This window comes from Argopecten irradians, chromosome 11 (genome assembly GCF_041381155.1).
Source record: "Argopecten irradians isolate NY chromosome 11, Ai_NY, whole genome shotgun sequence".
Lineage (NCBI taxonomy): Eukaryota > Metazoa > Mollusca > Bivalvia > Pectinida > Pectinidae > Argopecten > Argopecten irradians.
The window spans coordinates 29,745,704-29,772,394 of NC_091144.1; the positions used below are offsets into that span (position 1 = coordinate 29,745,704).

At 34.5% G+C, this 26,691-nt stretch overlaps 2 protein-coding genes across 2 annotated transcripts; both read right to left on the bottom strand.

Annotated features, from left to right (window-relative positions):
* Window positions 1-10,210: 10,210 nt before the first annotated feature.
* On the bottom strand, window positions 10,211-16,916 carry LOC138335257 (DDRGK domain-containing protein 1-like). Its single transcript, XM_069284259.1, has 8 exons — window positions 16,745-16,916; window positions 15,731-15,862; window positions 15,275-15,414; window positions 13,068-13,169; window positions 12,564-12,686; window positions 11,343-11,381; window positions 11,083-11,139; window positions 10,211-10,685 (listed from the first exon to the last, which is right to left on the bottom strand). The coding sequence occupies exons 1-8, from the start codon at window positions 16,842-16,844 to the stop codon at window positions 10,455-10,457; spliced, it is 924 nt and encodes a 307-aa protein (XP_069140360.1). The 5' UTR covers window positions 16,845-16,916; the 3' UTR covers window positions 10,211-10,454.
* A 4,865-nt stretch (window positions 16,917-21,781) lies between these two features.
* Window positions 21,782-26,314, bottom strand: LOC138335258 (M-phase inducer phosphatase-like). Its single transcript, XM_069284260.1, has 9 exons — window positions 26,258-26,314; window positions 25,810-25,941; window positions 25,453-25,518; window positions 25,039-25,185; window positions 24,555-24,701; window positions 24,217-24,315; window positions 23,809-23,936; window positions 23,418-23,535; window positions 21,782-23,026 (listed from the first exon to the last, which is right to left on the bottom strand). The coding sequence occupies exons 1-9, from the start codon at window positions 26,306-26,308 to the stop codon at window positions 22,895-22,897; spliced, it is 1,020 nt and encodes a 339-aa protein (XP_069140361.1). The 5' UTR covers window positions 26,309-26,314; the 3' UTR covers window positions 21,782-22,894.
* Window positions 26,315-26,691: the final 377 nt, after the last annotated feature.

The window sequence follows — 26,691 nt, forward strand, 5'->3', positions numbered from 1 at the left end:
ACCTTCTACTTCTAGAAATATCTAACTAAAAGCAGTAAACAAGTATAAACACACATAACTTTCTGGAAATAGATTCATTCTAGATCTCTACTTTAAAATCAACATGTTTACAAACATATTTGTTTATTACATGATTATATTCTAGAAAGTTCTATTAACCTAAATCAATGATATGACCTTCATAGGATGTATTGATAAAAAAAAGCTATAGGAGTTATCTCCCTTATCTCATAACTACATGTATTTAGTGTCATACATAACACACCCCTCCTTAAAGAAAAGAAAGTTTTCTTGAAAAGGAAACTTTCTTGACAAATATTAAGTAATATTTAAATCCTTGATAAAGCATCAGCTAGAATATTGTCTTTCCCTTTGATATGTTTGATGTCAAGATTGTATTCTTGCAAAAGTCAAACTCCACCTGAGAATTCTTTGGTTTTTGTTTTTCATTTTCCCAATGAATGTCAAAGGGTTGTGGTCGGTGAAGACCAACACAGGCACAACTGTAGTGCAGAGATTACACATCAAATTGGTTCAAGGCCAAAATCAACGCTAAACATTCTTTCTCAATGGTGGAATAATTTCTCTGGTGTTTGTCAAACTTTTTCGAGAAATAACAAATTGGATGGTCAATTTTTTCAGTACCTTCTTGCATCAAAACAGCACCAACACCTACATCGCTGGCGTCAACAAACAGTTTAAACTGTTTATTAAAATCTGGAGCAGTCAGAACTGGTGAGTTTGATAGTATGGCTTTCAATTTCTCAAAAGCAGACTTACATTCGTCTGACCAGACAAATTTGACATTTTTCTTTAACAAAGCAGTAAGTGGAGCTGCTATAACAGAGAAATTTTGACAAAATTTTCTGTAGTATCCAGCCATACCAAGAAATCTCATCAGCTCTCTCTTGCCTCCAGGAGTTGGAAAATCTATAATTGATTTCTACTTTGGCCTGAACAGGTTTAACCTGCCCCTGTCCTACAACATGGCCTAAAAAATTCAACAGTTGCATGACAAAATTCACATTTCAATAAGTTTACAGTCAATTTCATGGTAGTGAGTCTCTCGAAGAATTCACGAATCCCGCGTAGATGGTCTTCCCACGTGTTCGTGGTAGTTGATGACGTCATCAATGTATCCATCACAGCCTTCCAGGTCTGATATCACGCTGTTAAGAAGACGTTGAAATGTTGCCGGGGCATTCTTCATACCAAACGGCATAACTTTGTACTGGTACAAACCTTGCGAGGTTACAAATGCCGACACTTCTTTAGCTCTTTCTGTTAATGGCACCTGCCAATATCTCTTTCAACAGGTCAAACTTGCTTACGTACTTGGCTTTGCCAACTTTGTCAATACACGAGTCAATCCTTGGAATTGGATAAGAGTCTGTTTTACTGACAGAGTTTACTTTTCTGAAGTCAGTACAGAACCGGTATGTCTTGTCTGGCTTTGGCACCAGAAACACATGGAGAGCTCCATTCACTTTTGCTTGGTTCAATAATATCATTGTCCAACATGTATTGAATTTCTTTCTTTAAGTGTTCTTCTTTCAAAGGATTGACACGGTAAGGATGTTGCTTGACAGGTGGCGCATCGCCTACATCCACGTCATGATAGATAGCATCTGTTTTGCCTGGTGTATCCGGAAACAAATGTTTAAACTCAAGTATCAAATCTTTCAGTCCATTTGCGTTCCATTTTCCGATAGATGACACAGTTTCTTGTCCAAGTTCGCGAGCACATCTGAGTCTTCCGTAACTTAACACCACAGTCTAAACCTACATCTTGTACACCACCATCTAAGTCTAATTTACAAAATATCAGCTGTACTTTCACTTTGTGATGGTACAGAGGCCAAAGTAGCAATAGGTTGAGAGGTCTTGCTCTCTTCTCTATCTACATATTTCTTAAGCATATTAACATGACATAATTGAGTTTTCTTGCGCCTCCCTGAGTTTGTACAATGTAGTTAACATCATCGACCTTTTTCTCAACAAACATAAGGTCCAAAATATCTAGCTTGCAAAGGCTGACCCGGTATTGGTAATAGAGCCAAAATTTTGTCACCTGGATTCAAAACTTCTTGCACGGGCATCTTTATCATACCATGTTTTCATTTTGGTTTGAGTAACGGCCAAATTTTCTTTTGCCATTCACATGCCCTTGTCAACCTTTGCTTAAAGTTAGACACATACTCTAAGAGATTCACTTTAGAATCTTCGTCCAAAATTTTTGTCTTTCAAAAATTTTCAAAGGACCACGTACAGTATGTCTGTCCAAACACAAGTTCAAAGGGACTGAAGCCAAGAGATTCTTGTACAGATTCTCTAACGCCAAACAACAACATGTGTATACCTTCGTCCCAATCTCTTTTGTTTTCAAAACAATAAGATCTCATCATATTCTTCAATGTCTGATGAAAACGTTCTAAAGCACCCTGAGACTCTGGATGATAAGCACTAGACTTATACTGCTTGATCTGGAGCTGGTACATGACTTGTTGAAAAATACCAGACATGAAATTCGATTACCTTGGTCGATTGGACAGCTTTTGGAAGACCAACCAATGTAAAGAATTTAACCAAAGCCTTGACTATGTTAGGGGCCTTAATATTTCTGAGTGGAATGGCTTCAGGAAAGCGTGTGGAAGCACACATAATAGTTAAAAGATACTCATTCCCAGACTTAGTTTTGGGTAGAGGACTACTACACAGTCTATAATGACTCTACTAAATGGTTCCTCAAATGCTGGAATGGGGTGTGCAAAGGTGCAACAGGGATTTTCTGATTAGGTTTCCCTACCACCTGACAGTATGACAAGACCTACAAAAAATCAGCCACATCCGTTTCAACTTGGGCCAAAAGAAGTGATCTAAGATCCTGTTATAAGTCTTGGTCACACCTAGATGCCCTGCCATAGGTACGTCATGAGACAAACTTAGAATATCTTGCCATATACCTCGGTGGGACAACTATTTGATTGACAACCTTCCAGTCTTCCTCGGGAGACACATCAGGGGGGCGCCACTTGCGCATCAACACACCTGACTGACGGAAGTAACAAACCGGGACTTTCTCAGCCTCTTCCTCACTCAAAGCCCGATTACACAATAAGGAGATTTCAGGATCTTTTTCCTGTTTCTACTATAAGCTCCCTCTCTAGACAAAGATGATTTACTCATCATGTCAGACAAAGAAGTACCCTTGTTAGGAACAACTCTATCACTATCAAAGTCTACAGGATTGCTCAAAAGATCACACTTGCTCCCGACATCCTCTATATCATGAGCCAAGAAAGTGTCACCTAACCCTGGACTATAATGATCCTCAACTACTGCAACATCAGAAACCTTCTTACTCATTGAACGAGTTACAGCACAAGAAGGGAAAAATACCAGGAAATTCCTGTTGAATAGTCTCAGCATCATCTGTTTTATCTGGAATACTGGACACTAAGGGATCTACCCTAACTTTCTCTCCAGCCAAGTCATTGCCTAAAATGAGCGACACACCCTCTATGGGAAGTTCGGTCTAACACCAATGGTGACAGGCCCAGTAACCAAGTCTGACTTTAAATAAACACAATGGAGAGGCACATTAACAAAACCTAACTCTACAACCTTCAGAAGCAAAACACTACTACCATATAAGGGTTCTCCTCAGACAAAGGTCACACTACGCCATCTTATATTCAAAGAGATGAGAAGGCCCCAAGTATCTCGCAAAAAACTTCACAGGTTTCAAGTTGGTAATATCACTTGTAAAGTGAAACAAAACCTTCACGGAAATGAAGTGAGTGTACTTCTCCTAGTCACTATTCAAGACTACTGAGCTCTGTAATTCTCAACAGACACTTTCGGAATTCTTCCCACAATAGATCCTCTAAGTTCTGACATAGGCTTTGACATAAGCTAACACAGAAGGGAAACTGACTGTTTACGCCTATGCATCCTTACGCTGGAGAAGATTAAACATTTCTAGAAATATCATGCCTACTTTCTTGCTGTAATTTACAAACAGGACCAGAAGGAGACCCCAAACCTACCCTATCTGAATATGTTTTTTAGAAGCAGACTTAGTTTTATCACCTAATTTAGGTTTGTCGTTGGAAGGGCCACTAAAGGTTGGGTTCCTAGGCTGACCAAATTTACTAGTACCTGTGGTACTGTTTTTGTCTTGAGAACTGTTTTTAACAAAATGAGCCTTTGTGGGTGAGAGCGTAATCATCAGCCATTGTAGCTGCCTTCACTAAGTGTTTCAAACTTTTCTCTTCATCTAAATGAGTTTTTATGTTTATGTGGACACAACGTTTTTAAACTCCTCTGTCAACAATAATTGCCTCAATTTACCGAAAAATCCTCATCAATTTCTTTAGAATCACACCACCTTATTAAAATAATTGTTCTTTTTCTCTGGCAAATTCTACATGAGTTTGTTCATCTCTCTTTCTCGTAGTTCGAAATTTCTGGCGGTAAGACCTCAGGAACTAACTCATATAAGCTTTCAAAAATAGCTTTCTTGACTACTTGGTAATTTGAAATCTCATCTACAGATAAAGAAGAATAAATGTCTCTAGCTTTACCAATCAAGGACACTCTGAAGAAGCATTGTAAGCTTATCTTCAGGCCATTTTCATACTGTCAGCTATTTTCTCAAAATGCAGGAAAATACTTGTCAACTTCTTTCTCTTGAAAAGGAGGAACTAAACTAATGTTTCTACTGACATCAAAACCTCTGTTTCCTTGTAAACCCCTAAAAGTTGGATTACTTGAACTGTCTTGAGAAGCTAGTTCTAATTCTTTAATTCTAAGTTCTGTTTCAGCTTGAATTTTTTGCTTCTCTAGGCTCTAACATCTGATCTCTCTCTTTTTCTTTTAATTCTTTCTCAATTTCTTTTTCTAACTCTCTTTCTTTGTCTATTTCTTTTTCTCTTAACTCTCTTTCTTTGTCTATTTCTTTTTCTCTTAACTCCTTTTTCTATTTCTCTTTCTCTCATTTCTTTCTCTATTTGTTTCAATTTCATTTCATGTTCAAGTTCCATTTTGTCTAATTTGGATTTCTGAAGTGACTGTTTCTCTATACTATCTAATGCCACTAGAGTCAAATTTGCCATTGTCAACAAAATATCTTACAATTACATTCCTAATTTCAGCTTTCCTCATAATTAGTTTTGATAGCTAGGCCTAAATGTTTACTTAATAACAATAAATCCTTCTTAGTAACTTGCAAAAGAACATCCAGGGATGGCGCTTTAACAAACTGTTCTACCTGCATAGTAGTCATGTTTATCTAGCTGTTGGTTTCAAATATAAACTCAAAGTTTATACACAAATTTTGACAATTTCTTAATTTAATTTTCAAAGTTAGATTTCACAAATAAATATCGATCCCGGACCTCGAGCCCCCAATTCTGTTACATTAAACGAATAAACAGAAAGGAAAAAGAAACCAGCAGCTAAATTCACAAACACAATTTAATTATATATACAATATTATACAGAGATGGTTTACAATAATCTAAAGTAATGGTGGTTGGTACAAGACTAATACGATGATTTAAACGTTAGTTTACTTATCTGTATTGCTGAATGTTTCCTGGTCAGTAATCCTTGATCCTTTCCAGGTTTCAAATTAACAATAATCCAAATCCACAAGCGAAATTGAATGTCCCCACGAGTGATTTGTATAAGTTCCAGGCAATATGAATAAAATCCACACAAAGTGTTGTAATAATCCACAGATTAAAGTCACAATAGCTCATCCCAATAGAATTCTATATAGGCGCTGTTACAATTCTTGATATGTCTATATTACTGGTCCTCAATACAGTTCTGATTTACGTGCTGGAGTATATAATAAGCTTAAATCCTAATTCAAGAATATTGGAGAACCTTCTACTTCTGAAATATCTAAACGTAAACAAATAAACACATCAATTATCTTTCTGGAAATGAATCTCTACTCAAAATGTTTACTAATACATATTTGTTTATTACATGATTATATTCTAGTAAAAGTTCTATCCTAGATTAATGATATGACCTTTATAGGATGTATGATTCATGTATTTAGTGTCATACATAACATAATGTACGTTCATGCGTGAAACTAAATGGTAATCTATCCGCCATGTTCGATTTGCATGTCGGTTTATTACAAGGGGAATCTTTGTCTCCCATGCTATATTCTTTATTTGTAAATGATATGGAAAGTGAATTTATAAACTCGGATTGTCAAAGTTACCCCTTACAGTTACTTAACCTTTTTATGCTAATGTATGCAGATGATACAGTCTTATTTTCCGAAGACGCTACTGACCTCCAGCATATGCTCAACTGTCTACAGACTTATACGGTTAAATGGAATTTAAAAGTAAACACAGATAAAACAAAAATTGTTATATTTAGGAAAAGGAGAAGAATATTACCTGGTGAAAACTGGACTTTCAATGATAAATCTATAGAAATTGTTGATAAGTTTTGTTATCTGGGTTTGGTTTTTAATTTTAATGGAAGATTTGCTGTAGCACAAGATACATTAGCGTCTCAAGGCAGGAAAGCATACTTTCAATTAAAAAGAAAAATGAAAAACTTTAGCCTTAACACAGAAACAAAATTATCCTTATTTGATACATATGTTACATGCATATTAAATTATGGTTGTGAAGTGTGGGGGCAAGATGTTTCGCCCCAAGTTGAAAAAATTCACCTCATTTTCCTTAAAGACATACTTAATGTTAGAAAAACAGTCAATACATCTATGGTGTTTTTCGAAACGGGTAGATATTCATTGTATGTTCAACGTAAGACAGCTGTTATGAAATATTGGTTAAAACTATTGAAAACAAACAATTGCATTATGAAATCTTGTTATGAAGCACTAGTCGAATTGAATAGCAGAAAACCTAATTGTAAAACGAATTGGGTCTATCATATTAAGCACGAACTTTGTAGTTTGGGATTTGGATATGTTTGGAAAAATCAATGTGTTTTAAATGAAAATCATTTTTTGCAAATATACCACCAACGTATTAATGATGTTTTTGTTCAAGAATCTATATAGTGCGTTTGATGTATCTCCTAAATGTTATTTGTATAAACATATTGTTGATAATTTTTGTACACAGTTTTCTATTTTAATAAAGCCGTGTAAATCATAAATTCAAGAAGTTTTAAGGCCAATTCCGTATGCAATGTCATAGTCTTAATATCGAATCCCGGACGTTATAATAATCAAATTCCTAGAAATCAAAGGACTTGTTCATTATGTGATAAAAAAAATGACGGTCGAAAGATGAAGTACATTTTGTTCTTCTCTGTCCGGCATATTTCTGAATTAGAGAAAAAAACATTAACAGATATTTTTTATCATAGACCAAGCGTGCATAAGTTTTATAGTAAATGTTTCTCTAGGTAAAAGGATGGATAAAAATTTTGAATATGATAGGGTCAAATATTTTGTTATCGTTACAACAGAGAAAAGAAAAACTACACTCTGCTACCATTAATTATATTGATAAAATTGCCTTCTGATATTTTGCCGTCAGACATCAAACGTAGGTACTGGTTGGTTATCACGTCTTTTAACATATGTAGCGTTATTAGTATATTGAAATAACTGAAATTATTGTCCTCCCTTCGCCAAACTTTATACTTGTAAAGCATTGTATGTCAATATTATAATTAAATAATAGTTTTGTAATAAACTGTTCGCTCCGTTTTCCCTATAATGCTGTGTATTATCTCAATCTTGATGAAAAAAAAAACTGTGAAACACTTGAATACCATCTAAACACAATAACGAACAGCCAACTCTAGATCACTGCTTATTGATTTGATGTGTCATGAGAATTCAATGTAAATCAACAAACTCCTTCACTAGCTTGGCTGCACACTGCTCACAGATACGAAGAATGTATATATAATCGGGTGGTTGATTCTATCCTTAATCTTTTGAAAAATATTTTCTTTCTCTTGAAAACCCCCAAGGCTCCCTACCAACTAGCTACCAGGTGGCTCCGAAACCGCTGTAAATGGAAAATGGTGTATGAGCAAGTGACGCAGAAACATTATATAACCAAAGTGGGTTTAGAATATGAATAACATTATTTACATTAAACATAACTTTTAAACCACCTCAGTGGTCTGAGTAAAAGTGGTCTTAATTTAGCAATTGTGTCCTTAATTCTGAGGTGACCCAGGTTTTTCTTCTTATTCTATGACATGACGAACAAGAAAAACAGAAACTCTGTATCCTAGCTGACCGGTACATAATATATGTACTGTATTTTTGTTTCAAAATTGAAATTTTATGAAAAATGCAATATACATGTATATATAAATGTATATTATATATATATATATTTTTTATTTTTTTGTTCAATTTTTTGCATTTAACACATTTACAAATACATGGGACATCAACATAAACTTGACATGACATATACATTACATTTATATAAAAAAAACCATAAGAAACATAACATAGCATGCTGAGTATGTACATGTACGTGTGGGGAAAAAACAGTTTGATATATTTTGGTTAAGATAAATTTGCAAATTACTATATTTGATCAATTAGTTTTGTCGGCCATTAGAATCTTAATCATATCATATTTTAATGCATGCGTATCTAATCAAAACCAATAATTTACAAATATTTTTTTAAAGTTTGATAAATTATGGACATATAATGACTATACCATTTATTTCTAGAGCATAGACATATTTTTTTCATTAAATAAAGTTAATGGTGTGTGCTTATTTAAATCTTAAACTGAATTTCACTGAAGTAATTGTTGACAATCTAAATGAAAATACTTTTTCTAGACATTACTTTCTATTATGTTTTAATTATAATTCAAATACATATCGTTAGTTTAATCAGAGATTTAGATAGTAATTAAATTATCTATGTCTCTGGTTTAATTATCACAGAGTATCACCTGAGGTAAATGAGAATCTATGTGTTTTAAAATTGGTATTGATCTGTGTAAATTATTATTAATATTTACGTAAATCGATTTTAATTATCCCGCCATGTGCAATGATTGGTCAAATAATAACTTACGATCACAATCGGTAAAGTGTTTGAAAGACTACTGTGCAATAGTCAAGCGTACTTTTAACTAATGCAAAACACCGATTGTTTACCGCAACAAAATAGATGACACATCTATTGAAATAAGATGATTGACGTACGGTACTTCATAAATATCTGAAATAAGATCAATATATCTCATACATTAAAGAATTTTAATTCCATTGGCGTTACACGTATGAGAAAGAACTGCCTAAATCGTTCGATCTCGCCACCAGGGCTATCGAAAGAACGTTGCATTACTTGTGGTTTCGATCACGTCAACTGCCAGTCACAAGTATGCAAATGATGGCGATTAACACTCTCCTAGTACAGGTAGATAATCTGATAATTAGGTCGACGGAAACAAAAGACTGACTGATGTACCTGCGGGTAGTTGGTCACGGGTTGCTGCGTGCGGGAAGGTGAGGCACAGCGAGGTGTGAAGTCACATGTGCCTGTGGTCATAATCAAAGGGTCAATTAGTGTTAATTGGTCGTAAAACGGAATAGCGGTGTGATTGTATTTCTGAAGAAAAAAAAAATCGGAACTGAAAATAAGTGGCCGTAATAGTGGGATGTTCGTAATTTAGTGTATATGCTATACAGTACATGTCTATGTTTGGAATAAACTTTTGGAAAATAAAAATAAAATAAAACAAAAATAAATATAAAGACAAAATAAAAGAATATTTTCAAGCATGGTGAATTAACAACAAATAAAAATATGAAATAAAAAAAAATAAAAATAAGCTGCCGACGATAAGGGTTGAACCCCGGCCGTCAGCATAGAAAGCTCAGGACTTACCACGACACCACTTGTATATGTTGATTGCTATGTGAATATTATTAACTTGATAATGAAATGCAGTTCACTAAATTTTCTTATTTTCTTCGCAATCCACTTAAATTGATATTGATGCTGCTGAATAAGTTTACAGAATGATTCTAAACTAGTTTATATTGTATCTGGGTGCAAATTACAACTACATATACCACAAATGTGTGGTTATTCAGTTTATTCTTCACGACACCAGCCGGGGGGGTAAAAAGCTAGTTCCGGAATTGCGATCCCAATACTGGTAAAACCAAGTTTTACCGTAAAAAAACATCCAAATAAGATTGAATACCCTTCACTGATTACTAGATCACAAAAACTAAAACTTCATTTTTAATTTTCTCATTTTCAGAAAATCATGAACATTTTGAACTTCATAAATAAATAACAGTATTTCTAGTCAAAGTTTCCTCTTTCTGTGACATAAGAAATAGATGTAAGGAAAGAAGCCATAAATGCATTGTATCACAGTGAATGTTTTTCACAAGAAACCTTCGGAAAGAATACCATAAAACACTTCCGTTTCCTGCAATCATCACGCTGACACTTCGGCGGCCTGAGAACTGGGTAGGGATTCTGTGTTGAGATTGATGAGTCTATTACTGGAGTCAGCCAGTTCTACAATAGATATACGGCCATGTTGTTTGATATGTTTTGCTATTGACTGTAATTCGTCCATTGTGATGTATATAAACTTTCCTCGGTCATCAATCACACCGGTCAGTCTTCCTTCTGCCACTAATTCCTGGATTCGGTCAATTGCATCCTAAATGAAAATTGCATAATTGAACTGTCATAATCTCATGTCATAAATATGCATAGTAACTGAAATCTAATCAAGTTTGTTTTAGTAGTACAAGTAGTTTAGTGGTACAAGTAGTTTCTGTTGGTGACTTGACAAAAGATAATCATAAAATAAGGTCAAGGTCATTTATAAACAAACTTAAATAGTAGCTCTTTATTCTAGAATCTACAAACTCAATATCCGAACTCTGGGATTAAAAGAATTTGGCATATCATTTGACTCCTGTGACCTTGAATGAAGATAAAGGTCATTCAAGTGAACAAAATTTATAGCCCTCCATCCCAGCATGCTACAGACACAATAGGAAGTCCCTATAGGTCTCATAATTTGTTGAATGTCTATTATGTAAGATACTTACTTGTGTTCTGATTTTAAAGTGAGAAGCCAAATCCTCCAGCATTACAACTTTTGAAGTCTGGAAAGAAAGAGAAAAAGTGAACATTTAATATTTTAAGGATTGGAGGGTGAACCTGGATGTTAATGTAAAACAATATTTCTAGAGAATAACAAAAGAAAAGTATAATCTATTAAAACATATACATTTGTAATACATACATGCTATTTCTTTTTCAAAACGTATCCAATGACCTATTGAAATAAGACCTTCCAATAACTTACCTTGATGTGATCTATGAACTCCTGAAGAAGTGACTGAGACTGAAGAGGAGAAAGAGAGTACATGTATATAAATCTTATAAACAAATAGTATTTTGGCCATGTATAATATACATATCATATTCATATACTAATGGTCAAATATTAATGGGATTATTCACGCACCATGTGATACCTGATATATGTAACGTTGGTGCGGAACTATTGTTTCTGTTGGTGATGGAATAACGTTAAAACATGATATCCCATGCTGACATCATCATCGCAGGAATTGTTCGATCATCATCGGAGACCCACTGGTGACCGCACTACACTACGCTACACTTTTCACCCGTGGGCAAACTCCTTGTAAAATATGCTAATTCACATACTAGAATTGACCAATAAGAATACTCGATAAATAGTTTAGAACTCTTCAGAATGAAGGCTGGTTTATTAGCTAAAAGATAAACCAAAATTGGCTGCGCCCTTAAAATACCTTATATCTAATAACATTAAGATTATTAGTATAAAACACTCATATGACAATACCTATTTTTGCCCAAATAAAGCATAAAATAATTACAGAAATACCTAATAAATTCCTATACTGCTAACAACGCTTTTGTTCATAGTTCACCTGGCCCATACACACACATGAATAAACCGCTCATGCACTCACAGTATCGTGTACCCAAACATTCACCAGGTGCAAGTGTTGGCCATCTTTGTGATGCCGTATACTGTACATAACTTTTACTTTGATGGGATGAAATCCCATCAGCAAAAATGTACTGGAACCCATCAAATTCTTCATGCATATAAATTACCTACGAGGATTTTACGAGGAGTTTGCCCACGGGTGTAGTGCGATCACCCCTGGGTCTCCGACGATGGTGTTCCATCACCGCGGGAGATACCAGTCCAGCACAAACGTTATCAGGTACATGAATTAGTACCATTGATTTAAAATCCTATGACCAGCCAGGTTAAGTATCATCTTTAATTCTTAGTCTTTCAATTTTAATTTTTGGTTCTGAATGGCAGAGTGCCTTTATATAAGAGAAGATAATCTTACATCAACCGTTTTTATAAACTGATGATCTCCCTTTATTATCTTAATCTTTAAAATATATTGCATGGAAACATATTTCTCTGACCCTATAATGAAAATAACACAGTACTGTATTGTTTCCAGATAAAAATATCTTGTTTTAGAGATACACCAAATATTACTGTACATACATTAAGGTCAGCTTCAAGGTCAGCTTCTCCTTCATCCTCCACAATAAAACTCTCCTTAATTTTCAGATATTCCTCATGTTCTCGCTTTTCTTGTTCTTCCTTACGTATCCTCTCCTCTTCCTCCTTTTAACAGAATATCAATGTAAAATAATGGTTGAGCTTACACAGAATAATTTACATTTTGTATGTAGACTAAAATTTGAAGACCAATATTTGAAATGAATGATAAAAAAAGGGATGAAACACAAAACCAAATTATTATTTTAATATTAAAGCATATTAAATTATGCTATAAATCATAATACTAAAATAAAACGGTTCATTAAGAAGTTAAAGAGTGAGTAAATGAGTTATTCTAAATACCAATAACTATTTACATCATAATTATAATTCTTATTAAATACCTATAATGCTTTAGTTATTTCTTATTATTTCTTACTAATAAAATTTTGGAATACATTATTGATTATTGAAATACTGAAATATCAAATATAAATATATTACCCTTATTTTTTGTTCTTCCTTTTCTCTTTCCTCTTCCTCCTTCCTCTGTTTTTCACGGAGCTGTTCTCTTTTCTTTTTTTCTTCTCTCTCTTCTTCCATTGCCTTTAAACACAAATAAAGATCATTTACTAACAAGAGATCCCAGAGGGATCTTGGCGCCCACCAAAGAATGATCTATGTCTGACAATAGAAAGACGGATCTTTTCTCTGCTTTTCAACTTTTTACTACATATTACTACATATGAAATTTGAGAAAGATCCTTTCAGTACTTTCTGAGATATATAACACTGACAAACTTCAATAATCAAAATCAAAGATGTTGTTGACCGATCAGTCCCAATATGCAATATGCAGGTCCTAGGAGTACCTACATATAAAATTTGAGACAGATCACTTCAGTACTTTCTGAGCAATAGCTGTAACAAACTTCAATTATCAAAATTCAAAATGGTGGCCTGTCGGCCATCTTGTTGACCGTTCGGACCCAAAATGTAATTAGGGACCTAAGGGAACCTGCACATGAAATTTGAGACATATCCCTTCAGTACTTTCTGAGAAATAGCGGTAACAAACTTCAACTATCAAAATCCAAGATGGCGGCCTGGCGGCCATCTTGTTGACCGATCGGTCCCAAAATGAAATATGCACAACAAGGGCCCTAGGGGAACCTACATGTGAAATTTGGGAGAGATCCCTTCAGTACTTTCTGAGAAATAGCTGTAACAATCTTTAACTATCAAAATCCAAGATGGCAGCTTAAAGGCCATCTTGTCAACCGATCAGTTCAAAAATGAAATATGCACAACTAGGGCCCTAGGGGAACCTACATGTGAAATTTGAGAGAGATCCCTTCAGTACTCTCTGAGAAATAGCGGTAACAAACTTTAACAATCAAAATCCAAGATGGCGGCCTGACGGCCATTTTGTTAACCGATCGGTCCTAAAATGCAATATGCACAACTAGGGCCCTAGGGGAACCTACATGTGAAATTTGAGAGAGATCCCTTCAGTACTTTCTGAGAAATAGCGGTAACAAACTTTAACTATCAAAATCCAAGATGGCGGCCTGGCGTCCATCTTGTTAACCGATCGGTCCTAAAATGCAATATGCACAACTAGGGCCCTAGGGGAACCTACATGTGAAATTTGAGAGAGATCCCTTCAGTACTTTCTGAGAAATAGCGGTAACAAACTTTAACTATCAAAATCCAAGATGGCGGCCTGGCGTCCATCTTGTTAACCGATCGGTCCTAAAATGCAATATGCACAATTAGGGCCCTAGGGGAACCTACATATGAAATTTGAGAAAGATCCCTTCAGCCCTTTCCGAGAAATAGCGGTAACAAGAAATGTTAACGGACGGAAGGACGGACGGAAGGACGGACGGAGGGACGGACGGAAGGACGGAAGGACGGACGGACGGACGGACGACGGACCACGGACAAAAAGCGATTTGAATAGCCCACCATCTGATGATGGTGGGCTAAAAATAAGTTTCATGGAAAAAAGATTAAAAATAAAAAATATTATATTCTGTACTCTCTGCATGTTATATACAGTTACCAAAACCTTTGAACTCAACAGCGGTAACTGCTGAGCATTATTTGTATATTACAGAGTTATCTGCCCTAAAAGGCCCACTACCTTTCCGAAACGGCTTTTAATTTTTAAAATGGGAATGTAAAACAAGATCGATAATTTTGTAGAGTCTTTAAAATTATTAACTTACCGTTAATACTACATTTATCATCACCTTCTGAAAGATTTGATTAAAATAAATAAAATGTTTATTTTCATAACGCGGGTCTTATTATGTTTCCCGCCGTCATCCTATATACCGCGTGGTAGTTGATTATCACTGCGTCAGACGGCAAAACAGTGAATTGACTCTCCACTGTTTTCATATATTACAGGAAATCTTGCATATGTTTGGTGTCATAACCTTATTTTAGGTCATCAGTATGCATTTTCTTATGTTCTTTAAGGTTTTTTAAGAAACCTTTATATTTTGCTCCGGAAAGGTAATGGGCCTTTAAGGGTAGGTATTTATTTTTGGGTCGTGTATTTGCAAGCGTAACATCACAATTTTCAGAGAAAACAATGTAAATTTCGCTCACATAAATCATGATGCCACAACTGATTTCTATCCGCAAGAGAGGTAACTCTGTAATTTGCAAAGACTGAATAAAACATTTAAGAGACTCACCAGTCTCTGTTCTTTCCTCTCTGCCTTTGCCATCTGCTTTGCTTCCCACTTTTTACCCTTCCCTGCTGGTCGTGCATCCTCAAATTTAAATGTTCCGTCTTCTCCGTCGACATCTATATCAGACTCATCACTCTCCGCATCTGAAACAGTTCAATGTTGGTAATACTAGTTATTCATGTTATCTTGGGATGTATAATATAAGTGTAACACACCATATATGGTTTGTGTCATTCACAAAATCAAAGGAAAAATGTAGTTTTCCCTTCAGATCCTGTGGGCTTCATCCAGAATTTTATTGCTTATTGTTTTATTTATTAATAGCTTTAAAGTATTGAACCTGTTGTTTTCCTTTATATTTTGTTTCTAGATATTTTTTGTAATTATCAGCTTACACTTTAAAACAGAAATATATTCTTCTCTAAATGATGTAAAAAAAAACAGCAATGAGTGAACTACCTGAGTCAGTGCTTCGTTGCTGCATCCTCCCGCGCCTTGGAGCTCGACGTCGCACACCACGCCCCCCAGGTGGGACATTTTCACCTCCACGTCGACCAGCAACTGGCCTATCTTGCTGCTCATCCTTTTTGTCTGTTACAAAATCAATAATTAAAATAAGGGTTATTTTTATGTAGAGGAACAGGAAAATACACATGATTTCAGTTGAGTGTCCCAACCAGGAATCAAAACCAGGTATCCGGCATGAAAATCTAAAGCTCAGACAAAAGATTCTTGCTCGGTTACTAAGTTTCAGAGACTCTTTTTAACACTATGCAAAAGCCATAACGACCCACTTTTTCTACAATATTGCAAGGATGTAGATGAGGAGGATAAGTCATTCAGAGTTTTGGATGAATATTCGCGAGAGCTTTTGTGTTTGTGCACTGACTGTAACGTTGGGCGCAAACTGATTATCCTTTGATATCCGTCGGCTTACTGTCTTACTCTCTGAAGCAGGCCGACATTTCATAAGATGGATTTTTCTTAATGAATATTTATGACATTTCTTCTGAATCCTCCGTCTTAAAGCAAGGATTACATTGCGTGAAATTTATTACGCTTTACATTAAATGGTGTTTCATTCGGCTTGATTAGACAAGTATTTGTTGAGAAAAAGGGTTTAAATTTCCGGTTCATAGGCGTCTCACGTGGTGTTTAGTAAAGAGACAATGACAAATCATTCCAACTTATAAATCCTTGCATATTGGACATGGTAGTGCATACTTCAGTATAAAATTTAGAGTTGACAACTTCGCATAATGAACACAGATTGTGCACGACCAAATTAAACCTCATTGAGCTAGTCCTTCCCCTGTGGTTTTAACACCAATCTAAGCCATTTTGATATCGTATTGTTAACAGTTTGAGTTATGACTTTTTGATCACTCACTAAGCTTACATACTTTCAGTTTCATTGACGTGTCGGTGAAGACTGTTTGGACATGGTTTTCCAACAGCAATAGACAAGCTTACCTTTCTTTTTTGTCTTTAGAAACACGGAGATGATGACAAGTGCTGCAACTATTACACCAACTACACAAATATAAGCTGTAAATGGATCAACTGGGGCCATAATTATGCTTGTTGTCGTAATTTAGTTATTGCAACATATGGCCGATTTTTTCCGGAAATTACATTTGACATGGTAAGTTTAGGAACGGTGGACGGAACCCGGATATAAATAGACACGCAGTTGCCTCCCTTCGTCCATGTGTAAGTGGGTCTTATTGAGATAGATTCTACAGTAGTTTCCGAACATGCTATCATAACTATGTATCTTAAAAAATCATAAGAGTTTCCATCAGCCGTACAATCTATTTTAAATTTAATTCGCGGTATTCTTATCCTGATGAAATTCCCTCAATAGCAATAACATACGATTTAATTTCATTTGTACAGTCAGGGATCTATCTTCGTTCTTCAGTGGTACAGTAAGTTCAAGATTGTCCTTCCGTTTTGATTATGTCTTTGACTTCATAATCCCAAAAATATTGAGAATACTTCTTAAATGTTCCAATAATACCCAGAAAATTTTACTTGGTAATTGAGCAAAGCAGAAAAAAAAATCAGTATTCGGTTCTCGTGACAGAAAATTTTCGAGAGTTTTGCAAAATAAATCTTGATTTGTTATGAATGGTAGTTATGTTTATCAGAACCTATCGCTAGTTACAAATGAAATATTTATTGCTAAATGTGAAATCTCCATCACTAAATATCACGATGCTTTTTGCTAAATATAATGTTTATTATCAGTAAATGTGAAATGTTTATGACTGAATATGAAATGCCAAGGATTTATAAGTGAGAAGGATTTGTTACTTCTCTTTACATTACTAAACACCACCCGAGACGCCTATGAACCGGGAATGAAAACCATTTTACTCAACAAATACTTGTCTTATCGAGTCAAACGAAACACCAATGTTTTCACGCAAAAACTGTGCCGTGTTTTATGGTGGCATATTTCTGCCATCGTGTTATTTTAGGTCGAGTTAACGTAACGCGACTTGTCGACATAAATTATGTCGACAAGTCGAGTTATAACACGACTTGTCGACATAATTATCTCGTCGTGTCGTGTTAGCTTATCACGACCAGCTAATCAAAATATCATGGATCTCGACCTGAATTCCCCTTTTTGCCCAAGTCTGCCACCCAGTTACTTTGGTCGAGTTGTGTTATAAATAGACACGGGCTTTTCGGAACTTCTCATGTCTTAGGCCTGTGCAATGCGCAACCTACATAATATACTGGCGGCGGGCGGCGACGCAGGTCAAACAAACACGTAAGTACAAACCGCATATAGTCTATGATTTAAATTTTAGTTTAAGTAGCACCACGAAGCTTTCCCCTATGTATTGGGACGACTTATTGTGTAAACAATCAAAGAAGCAAAGAGTTTTCTTTGAAAGCTTTTATTTATCTCAAGACTCAGAATCCACAGCCTTGCACACATCCTCGATACTCCAGGGCTTCCGATCACTTACGATCTCTACACCCCTGGACTATCTCATAGTGAAATTGAAGGCAGCTCAGCGGAAAACATTTGACCAATCACAGGCTAGCAAAGATTTCCTTTGAAGACTACAGAGAGAGCGACGCCTAACATTAAAGCCACAGAGTCAACCACAGTGTACCGTTATACGGCTCTTTTGATGTACATCAAATGACTAAATTACCTGTTCTATTCTGTTGCCTCCAGTTTTACTATGAGATAGTCCAGGGGTGTAGAGATCGAAAGTGATCGGAACCCCTGGAGTATCGAGGATGCCTTGCACAGGGATCCGAGAATTGTTGAAATCTCGTTCCTATAGGCCTATAAGATATCTTATATAGCAACATGATCTCAATTATATAAGATATCTTATATATTATATAAGATATCTTATATAGATAACTTAAATGAAATATCTTATATACGATATAAGATACCTTATATAGGATTAATTAAAAAAATATATATAAGATATCTCATATATCGTATAAGAAATCTCATATATTATATGAGATATCTTATATATTATATGAGATATCTCATAGATATCTTATATATCGCAATCCAGATATCTTATATATATGCATTGAAATTAAGGATCAACATTGCTCTTTGAATAAATGTCATGTTGGCTTCCCATAAGTATCAACTGTAACCGATTCTCAAAGTCCTGCATCAGAATCAAGGAATTCCTGACAGAAACATATTTACAGTTGAGTATATAAGCTATTTAACCTTTACACTAGTCTACATATAGTTTAGCCTCATCTAGATTATATTTGACCTTGCAAAAAGATACCACATACTAGAGTGTTGAGAATTACTCTTAAGAAGCTACCTACTTTTTGATACTGCAGATTCTAAAATCAATGAAATGAATACTGTAATTATCTAAAGAAAGTGAATGATTATTTTATAAGTATAAAATTATATATGTCCTTGAGAAAGTTAGCAAAAATAAATTTAATCAATAATTAAATAAATAAGCCATATTTTCAAACTTTTCTCTTTGTTCATAAAGTTTTATTATCAGGCTGATTTAATTAATTTAACTTTAATTAATGATTAAGGATGTATTCTTCTGTGGTTTCAGTCCCGTTGAAGTTTCGTTTCCACATAGATCAAAAACGTTATGAGATTTTCAAATACGATTTATCAATATCTGTAGCATTTGGTCTGTAGCAAATTTTGTGAAAAAATTACATTTCCATTTTTAGTAGATTTTTTTACACAGCGATTTTAAGAAATGGCCCATTTGGCGGCCATTTTGAAATTGTGTCTTTTTTGGCTTTGAGTAGAGCCACCGTTTTCCGATTTTTTGCTTAAATTGTTTTTACTTAAATCATCACCGCGTCAACATTTTCAGCTGTATCGAGTTAATTTTTGCTGTAAATCTTCACTGGGTTCATTTTAATTAAAATATTGAACATTAATGTGTGAAATGATACACTTTTGTCACTTTATTTCTACATTTAATGGTAATTTGAGCACTTTTATTTTTTAGTCAAAAATATTGAAAAATAACAAATATTTAAATGGGGCAAAAAAGTAAGCACACGGACCCCCCATTTTTCTGCCTGATTTAGAAAGAACAACCCTTTCCCTATTGATATGCAAACTATTGAGAAAAGTTTAATACCATAACTTTTTCCATAAAGGGTTAAATTTGACAAAAATGGCTGAAAATGGTGCATTTTGGAGCTCAAAATTAAGGGGTAGGGGTAGCAAATGTTGTTATTTTGAGAAAAAATATGACTCTTATTAATCATAACTGGTATATTTTCATTGAAGACTACTTGAAAATAAATTCTACAAACATCCATACATATCAAACACCTCATTAGGGAATTATGGCTTTAAATTCTAGTGTATGTAGTCAAAACGGCTAAATTCCTATAAAATCCACTATTTTGTCATTTTGGTATCTTTGAGTGACAATAGCTCAAAAACGAGCACACGGACATATGTTTTTTCTTTCATTTTCTTTCATGGTATGAACTCCTATTTCCAAAAATCTATATGAGAAAAAAGTTTAATACAAGAAAATTTTGACTTCTCAAAGGAGTACATCCTTAATATATACATACTTAAGACACCTCATGAAAAGACGGCCTGCATCGGAAAGCAAGATGGTTACTCTCGCACCTGTAAGCTACCACAGGGATCTGAGAATTAATTACAGATTATATTGTCATGGACCCACCAGAGTGCCGTAAGACCATTTTTAGACGTTTAAGAGGTCTAACGTGATGCTATTCAAATTAGAAGACTTTTTGAAGATCATTGTAAAAATTTTCTTACTTGTGCTTGAATCATGATTTTTTTTTCTTAATATTCCACAAATAGATGCCTTTATTTTAAATTTCATGATTTGTTTACTTGTCAGCAGTGCATATATTTATAAATACAGAGCTTGAAAGCATGCCCAGTCCAGCCCTGTGTTTCAGCAGGTTTGAGTACCCAAAATGAAACACCTCCTAAATAAAGGTATGATAAAAAATGTTTGAATTCATTTAAAGAAAGTTCAAACATTTTTATTCAAGTCAAATGTCTTTCAAAAATATTCCATTCAGCATTGTTTTTCTTATTTTAAAATATATGGTGTTTTTAGGGTTGTCGCACGACATCGTTTCCCGGAGTTTTTCAAAATTTCATTATTTTCATTTTTAAATACAGATAATAGGCAACTGGAAAGAAAATGACATATTAAAATTGTCACAGTTATTAGTCAGCACCTTAATTTTTGTTCAGGACATTTATTGATAGTTTAGATTGTAAACTGAAAATCCTGTATCACATTATTCAAAAGAGTTCCATTTTGGGTAGCATCACGTTAGATCAAAAAACGATAAAAATCATATTCTACATTGTACTATAGTATATATTTGTAATATAATCTGTAACTAATTCTCAGATCCATGTGTAAGCTACATCAAAGGCTAATACAGTAGTAATCGGTTTGACTTGTTGGACCTAGTTATTCGTTTATATATTGTTTTCAAACAAGCCTTGACATAGCCCTCACAGGCCTGTATCAGAAACATCAGGTCCGTCAGGATTTATATTTAAAATCATCACTTTAGCAGTGGTAGAACCGGTTGTTCCGAATAAACGAAAACGACACAGTTTTTTTTAACGCTAACACATGTTGTAATTTTATAGATGCATATTAGGCTCGCATAGGAAAATATTTTTCGGGATAGGATAGCCTAATATTCTTCAGTATATTTTTTTAATCATTTGTTACTAACAAACTAAAGGCGCTTACCATCCATCAAGGACATGATAATTAAAAATTACTATATCTTTTATTGTTAACATGAAGTTTAGCATTCTATAAATGACTGATTATTCGTTTATTCGTACACACAGTGTAGCTCTGTCCTTGATTTGACAAACTCCTTTGAATAGAAATATAATTTCCACGACATTCTGTTCTGGCAAAAATGACAAAGAAAAGAATTTATGAAATAAAACAATAATTTATTACGAAATAACAATTCAAAAGTTCGGATCGACAGATTAGGCAGAAATAGTTCGGAAGTAAGATACGTTATAAATAAATAAACTGACTCACTGTCACAATCACTCATGCATTTTCTTTCTACTATATACTCACTTAAATTAAGTTGTTTTCAAAATCTATTTTACGCTAACAGTGATATCATACTTTTCTTCTCTTTTCTTTCATTCATTCCGTTAATTTAAAATATTCTTTCTCTTTCTTTCAATCAGCTAATTTTTCACCTTTCTTGCTTTTCTTCTTGTTTGAATCACTTTTTCACACTACAGCTCTTTCTCACCATCATCAGACATTTTCATAACATTTCTCAAATAGGATCTAGTACAGTGTTCATGCAGTTATTATAATAAATAAACATATGGTATATACATAATGTATTTACATACATTAATACACATGGCTAATATATCATTAATATCTACACCATTCATCAAGACAAATATCTCCTAAAATATTGGCATGATGATGTTGGAGGGTTATAAAAGAGAGCAAATTGAATTGTTATTTATCAAAATTAGACAAACCCGTTTGAACAATAGTATTCAAATACTTCTTTCCCATCGGAACATGAAACATTATGGCACTGAACTAATCAATGCTTTTAGATTTTCATTTGTTAGATGATTGATTTGAAAAATAAAACGCAAAAGATTGAAAATTTTGTTGATTTTTTATATCAAAAAGCGAGAAACATAAAATTATATAAGATTTATATAATTTGTATTTCAATAATGTTCATTAAGCTTGAGTCTTGTCCAATTCATAATTTAACAGTTATAAAAGAATTCAAATGAAATTTTAACCGTAAAAGGTGTTGCTTGGATGGTCCATTCATGCACATGTAAAAACAACTTCATAATCTCAAATATAACAATAATAAATAAAATCACACTGGTATTTACACGACACACAGACATGTATAGCACTTTGAAAGTTTCAATGGAAATATCACGATCCATATCAGAGTTCTGCTCCATCACTGGCTTATGACATTTAAAACTGTCCAATAAGAAAGTTTTTTTCAAATCATAATTAAAAACACCAAAGAAAGGGTCTTGATTGAGCAAGAGTCATTCACGTTAGGTTCAGCTCATAAAGTCACCATCTAAAACATCAGACGGCCAGACCTCTTCTTCTGGCCTGCGCACCACGACTTGGACTTGGAGCGGAAGTGACGTAGGTCATCTGCGTGGTTTCTGTCCAACATGGGTTTGTAGGTCATTGGTTCACAGAGTTCCTGCAAATCAAGAGAAAATATTGATTAAAGATTGTAAAGAAATCCACCAATTAAAGGAAAATTCCGATAGGATAATGTTATCTGTTACATTTCTTTTTTGATGCACTTCCGGTTATCGCCCAACCCATATGTGACTCTGTGTTGCACAGCACACAGCATGTTTCGTATTTCACTTTTTCTTTCTTTAAGTGGCATATGAAAAGTTATCTTATTAAATCTAAATTTCGTTTGGTGAATACTTGTTTGTAGGTATAAAAGCTAAAGGAAACACTCTGATAAAATCCATAATATGCATGGTCTTTTGATTTAGTTAAAGGGACTCTTTGAATTTTTTCATTGTTAGAACACACATTTATTTTCCGTAGTTTGTAGTTTGGATTTCTTTATTTACCTGCTTAGTTTCGTAGAAAGCTTTGTACCCATCATGCAACAGGTAGACTTCCGGGTAGTTGAGCAGTGGGTAGTTGTCGGTGTTCATCTCTCTGTCCTTGTTCCTCAAGAATCGACACCTATAAAAAGACGACAATGTTAGAGTCCTGCGATTTTCTGAACTCAAATGAGGAACTTAACTGAATGGAATTTTCACAAATGTACCGTGCATGATAATGTTTCAAAACTTGAATTCACCTCAAAAAAACGTTTATACAACTCTTTTATCTTAAAACATAATTTATGGTTAACAAACCAAATAATTTACTGTATTTGACGTTAAAAATAAATCTTTTGTTTCTTAAAATAAAAATAAAAAAATCTTTAAAATATTTTTATGTATTATTACTTACATTTTAGGACCTCTCTCGGACGAGAACTCGCAGTGGAAGATAAGGATGTCGTGGCGGTCACCTCGAGCTGGCTCTCTTCCTTTCAGGATCTCAATCACCTGGTCCCTGGTGTATCTGTTCTCGGCGTTCTAAAACAACCAAAGAGTAATCATATGATAATAGCGTCATTATGATGCCATACAGTTATTGACTGTAAGCATGAGCAATACTAGGAATTATTAACCTGAGAAAGGCAATACATACAAAAACACTGTTATCAAATAGTTGTATGTCATCTCCAGTCCAAAATTAGTAATCTTTTTATTATCTATTCTCAAATAAGTCTTTTCTCGTTTGTTTAGCAAATCCGCTTTCTATTTTTTATCAGAATAAAATAAAAATCTAATGAATATTCATCGATCCTCTTACCTTGATGTGTCCGCCTTCATACTCGTAAGGGTAGCGACAGTCAATCACACGAAAACTGCTAATGGAGTCGTCATACTTTCCCGCCAAAACATCGGCCATCTGAAAATATATGAACAACATGATCTTATTTAATTGCATACTTTATCTTACTGAATTTCAAGAAATTAAAATCGTCATAAGTTAAGTTGAATAATAATCTTAAAGAACACATTTTTTTCAAATGGTTTATGGACGGGACAATGTTTTGGTAGACATCTCATTGGTTTAAATAATTTTCAAGATATTGGAACTCTTCATTTAGATAGGAAGTAGTTTTCATCAGTGTGGTGCTAGCTTACCGTTTCCGGGGTGATGCTCTTGAGGTCGGAGTGCTTGCCGGGAATTGTGGGTAGGCAGTAGGTCTGGGTTCCGTTTCCGATCAAGTCGTCCTCCTCTACCAATCGTTCTACAGCGGATATGACATCACATGATGCTAAAGGTTGATCCTGTAAAAAGAAACATTAGGAATTACAGTGACGCTACATTTCTGAGACGCTAGGGCATTATTGCTAATTCTGAAATGGCTTCTAATTGGAGCATGACAACAAAACCATGAACAACAATGGCCTATATAATAAATATATCTCACAATGCTTTTGATCTTTATAGTTTATATCTTGTTGAACAACATGAAACCAATTTCGAAAATAGCTTAAAGTAGATTAACAAAGAACTGTACGTATCCGGAAGTTCTTTAGGCATAACTCAATATATCAAAAATAAGACTAGATGTTTCGAAAAATTTCCACTAACGTAATGGTTATTTAATTTTAATTTACATACCCCAAAAGACAACGATTTCATCAGAGGCTTCTTTGGATTCTGGTCACGTGGTTCGTCTAGCCTCGGTCGCTTGGAGATGGATCCGTCGTCAAGGAGACATCTGGACTTCTGGAACAGGGTTCGGCGGATACAGAAGGACTGGGACGCCTGATGGAGAAAAATCATATACATACAGATTAAATTGTTATTGGATATTGTCAACAGTGGGATTTTTATTTCTTGTCGCATTTTATCATTTGTTTGGTATCGCCATTAATCAAGTCGTTCCCTTTGGAGTGATAGATGAAACATGTTAAAGAAAATGAATGGAGAAAATAAATTTGACTATGGAGAATAAACATTTTCGTAGATTTACGTCAAAATCAACGCTGAATCCTATTCCATATGAATTCAATTCAAATAGTGTATACTTACATCTCTGGTTTTCGGTGTGTGGACGATGTCTTCAGCAGGTTTGCTCTCGCTGTCAATAATGGCATCCTGTAAAAAATAACCACAATTATATATCACATATATTATTATTGTCATACGAAAATCGAAATACTTTAAATCGCTTATTAATTGAGAATTATTAATAAAAACCGTTGCTAGTGTTTCTTCTAGTTCCATTTGAAGATATTGATATAATTTCCATACAAGCTGATCATATCATTAAAGTCAAACAGTCAAATATTGATGAGCATATTGATGAAATGGTGGGTTTTAAAACATGTCATTAGTGAAGTTTGGATCTAAAATCGGACAATTTCAATTTGTATTGTTATAACTTACAAACTCCATGCCAAGTCCGGAGTCCTCATCCTGAACGGGAGGAGGGTTGGCGACCTTTCCGGGGGGTGTCATGACGTCATAAACCTCCATAGGCTCCTCATCCTCAAACTTCAACAGGCCCATGGGGCTGAACTGTGGACAAAAAATATTAGAAATATATTAAGATGAAAAGAAAGTGTAATGAATATGTCAATGTCTGTTATAAATGACAATTATGTTATAATATTGCAATCTTTTTATTTTTATATATGTAACTTATTTACTCATATAATTATTCTCTTCATATGAAAAAAATAGATTTTAATATCATTGCATTATTGCATTGCTTGGTTTCTGAGTAAAATATTTTTTCAGAAGAAATGAAACATGTATCAAATATCGAACACCGAAGGAATGCAATTGCCAGCGCTGTATGATATGGGGGAATTCCGTAACACAACCAACTTACCTCAAAACTGGTCTCTCCGTAATCCATCTTGCTCAATGCTGAGAAGTTCATCTTTCTGTGAACAAAAAGAAAAAATACAGTTTATATTGCATTCAATGGAGAAGGGATAAAACACATATAATCCATGATTTATATTGTAGAATTCTATATTTCCCGTAACACGCACCTGTTACAAGGTGTGGTCCGATGGATGGGTATGTCTGAACTGAATGCACCCTGTGGTCACTCCAAGTCCTTTATACCCGACTCTACCCAATATTGTGCCCTTTAGTGACCACATGGTCCACAATACTGACCACAACCTGTTTTCAGTGACATGCTGATATGTGTAATAGGGTGGACAATGACTTGACCCCAGAGGGTCAACGTGTCCGGAGATGTCCAAGTAGTTGTAGGTACCTGTGTTACATTGGTCAGCGGCGCTACTAAAGAGC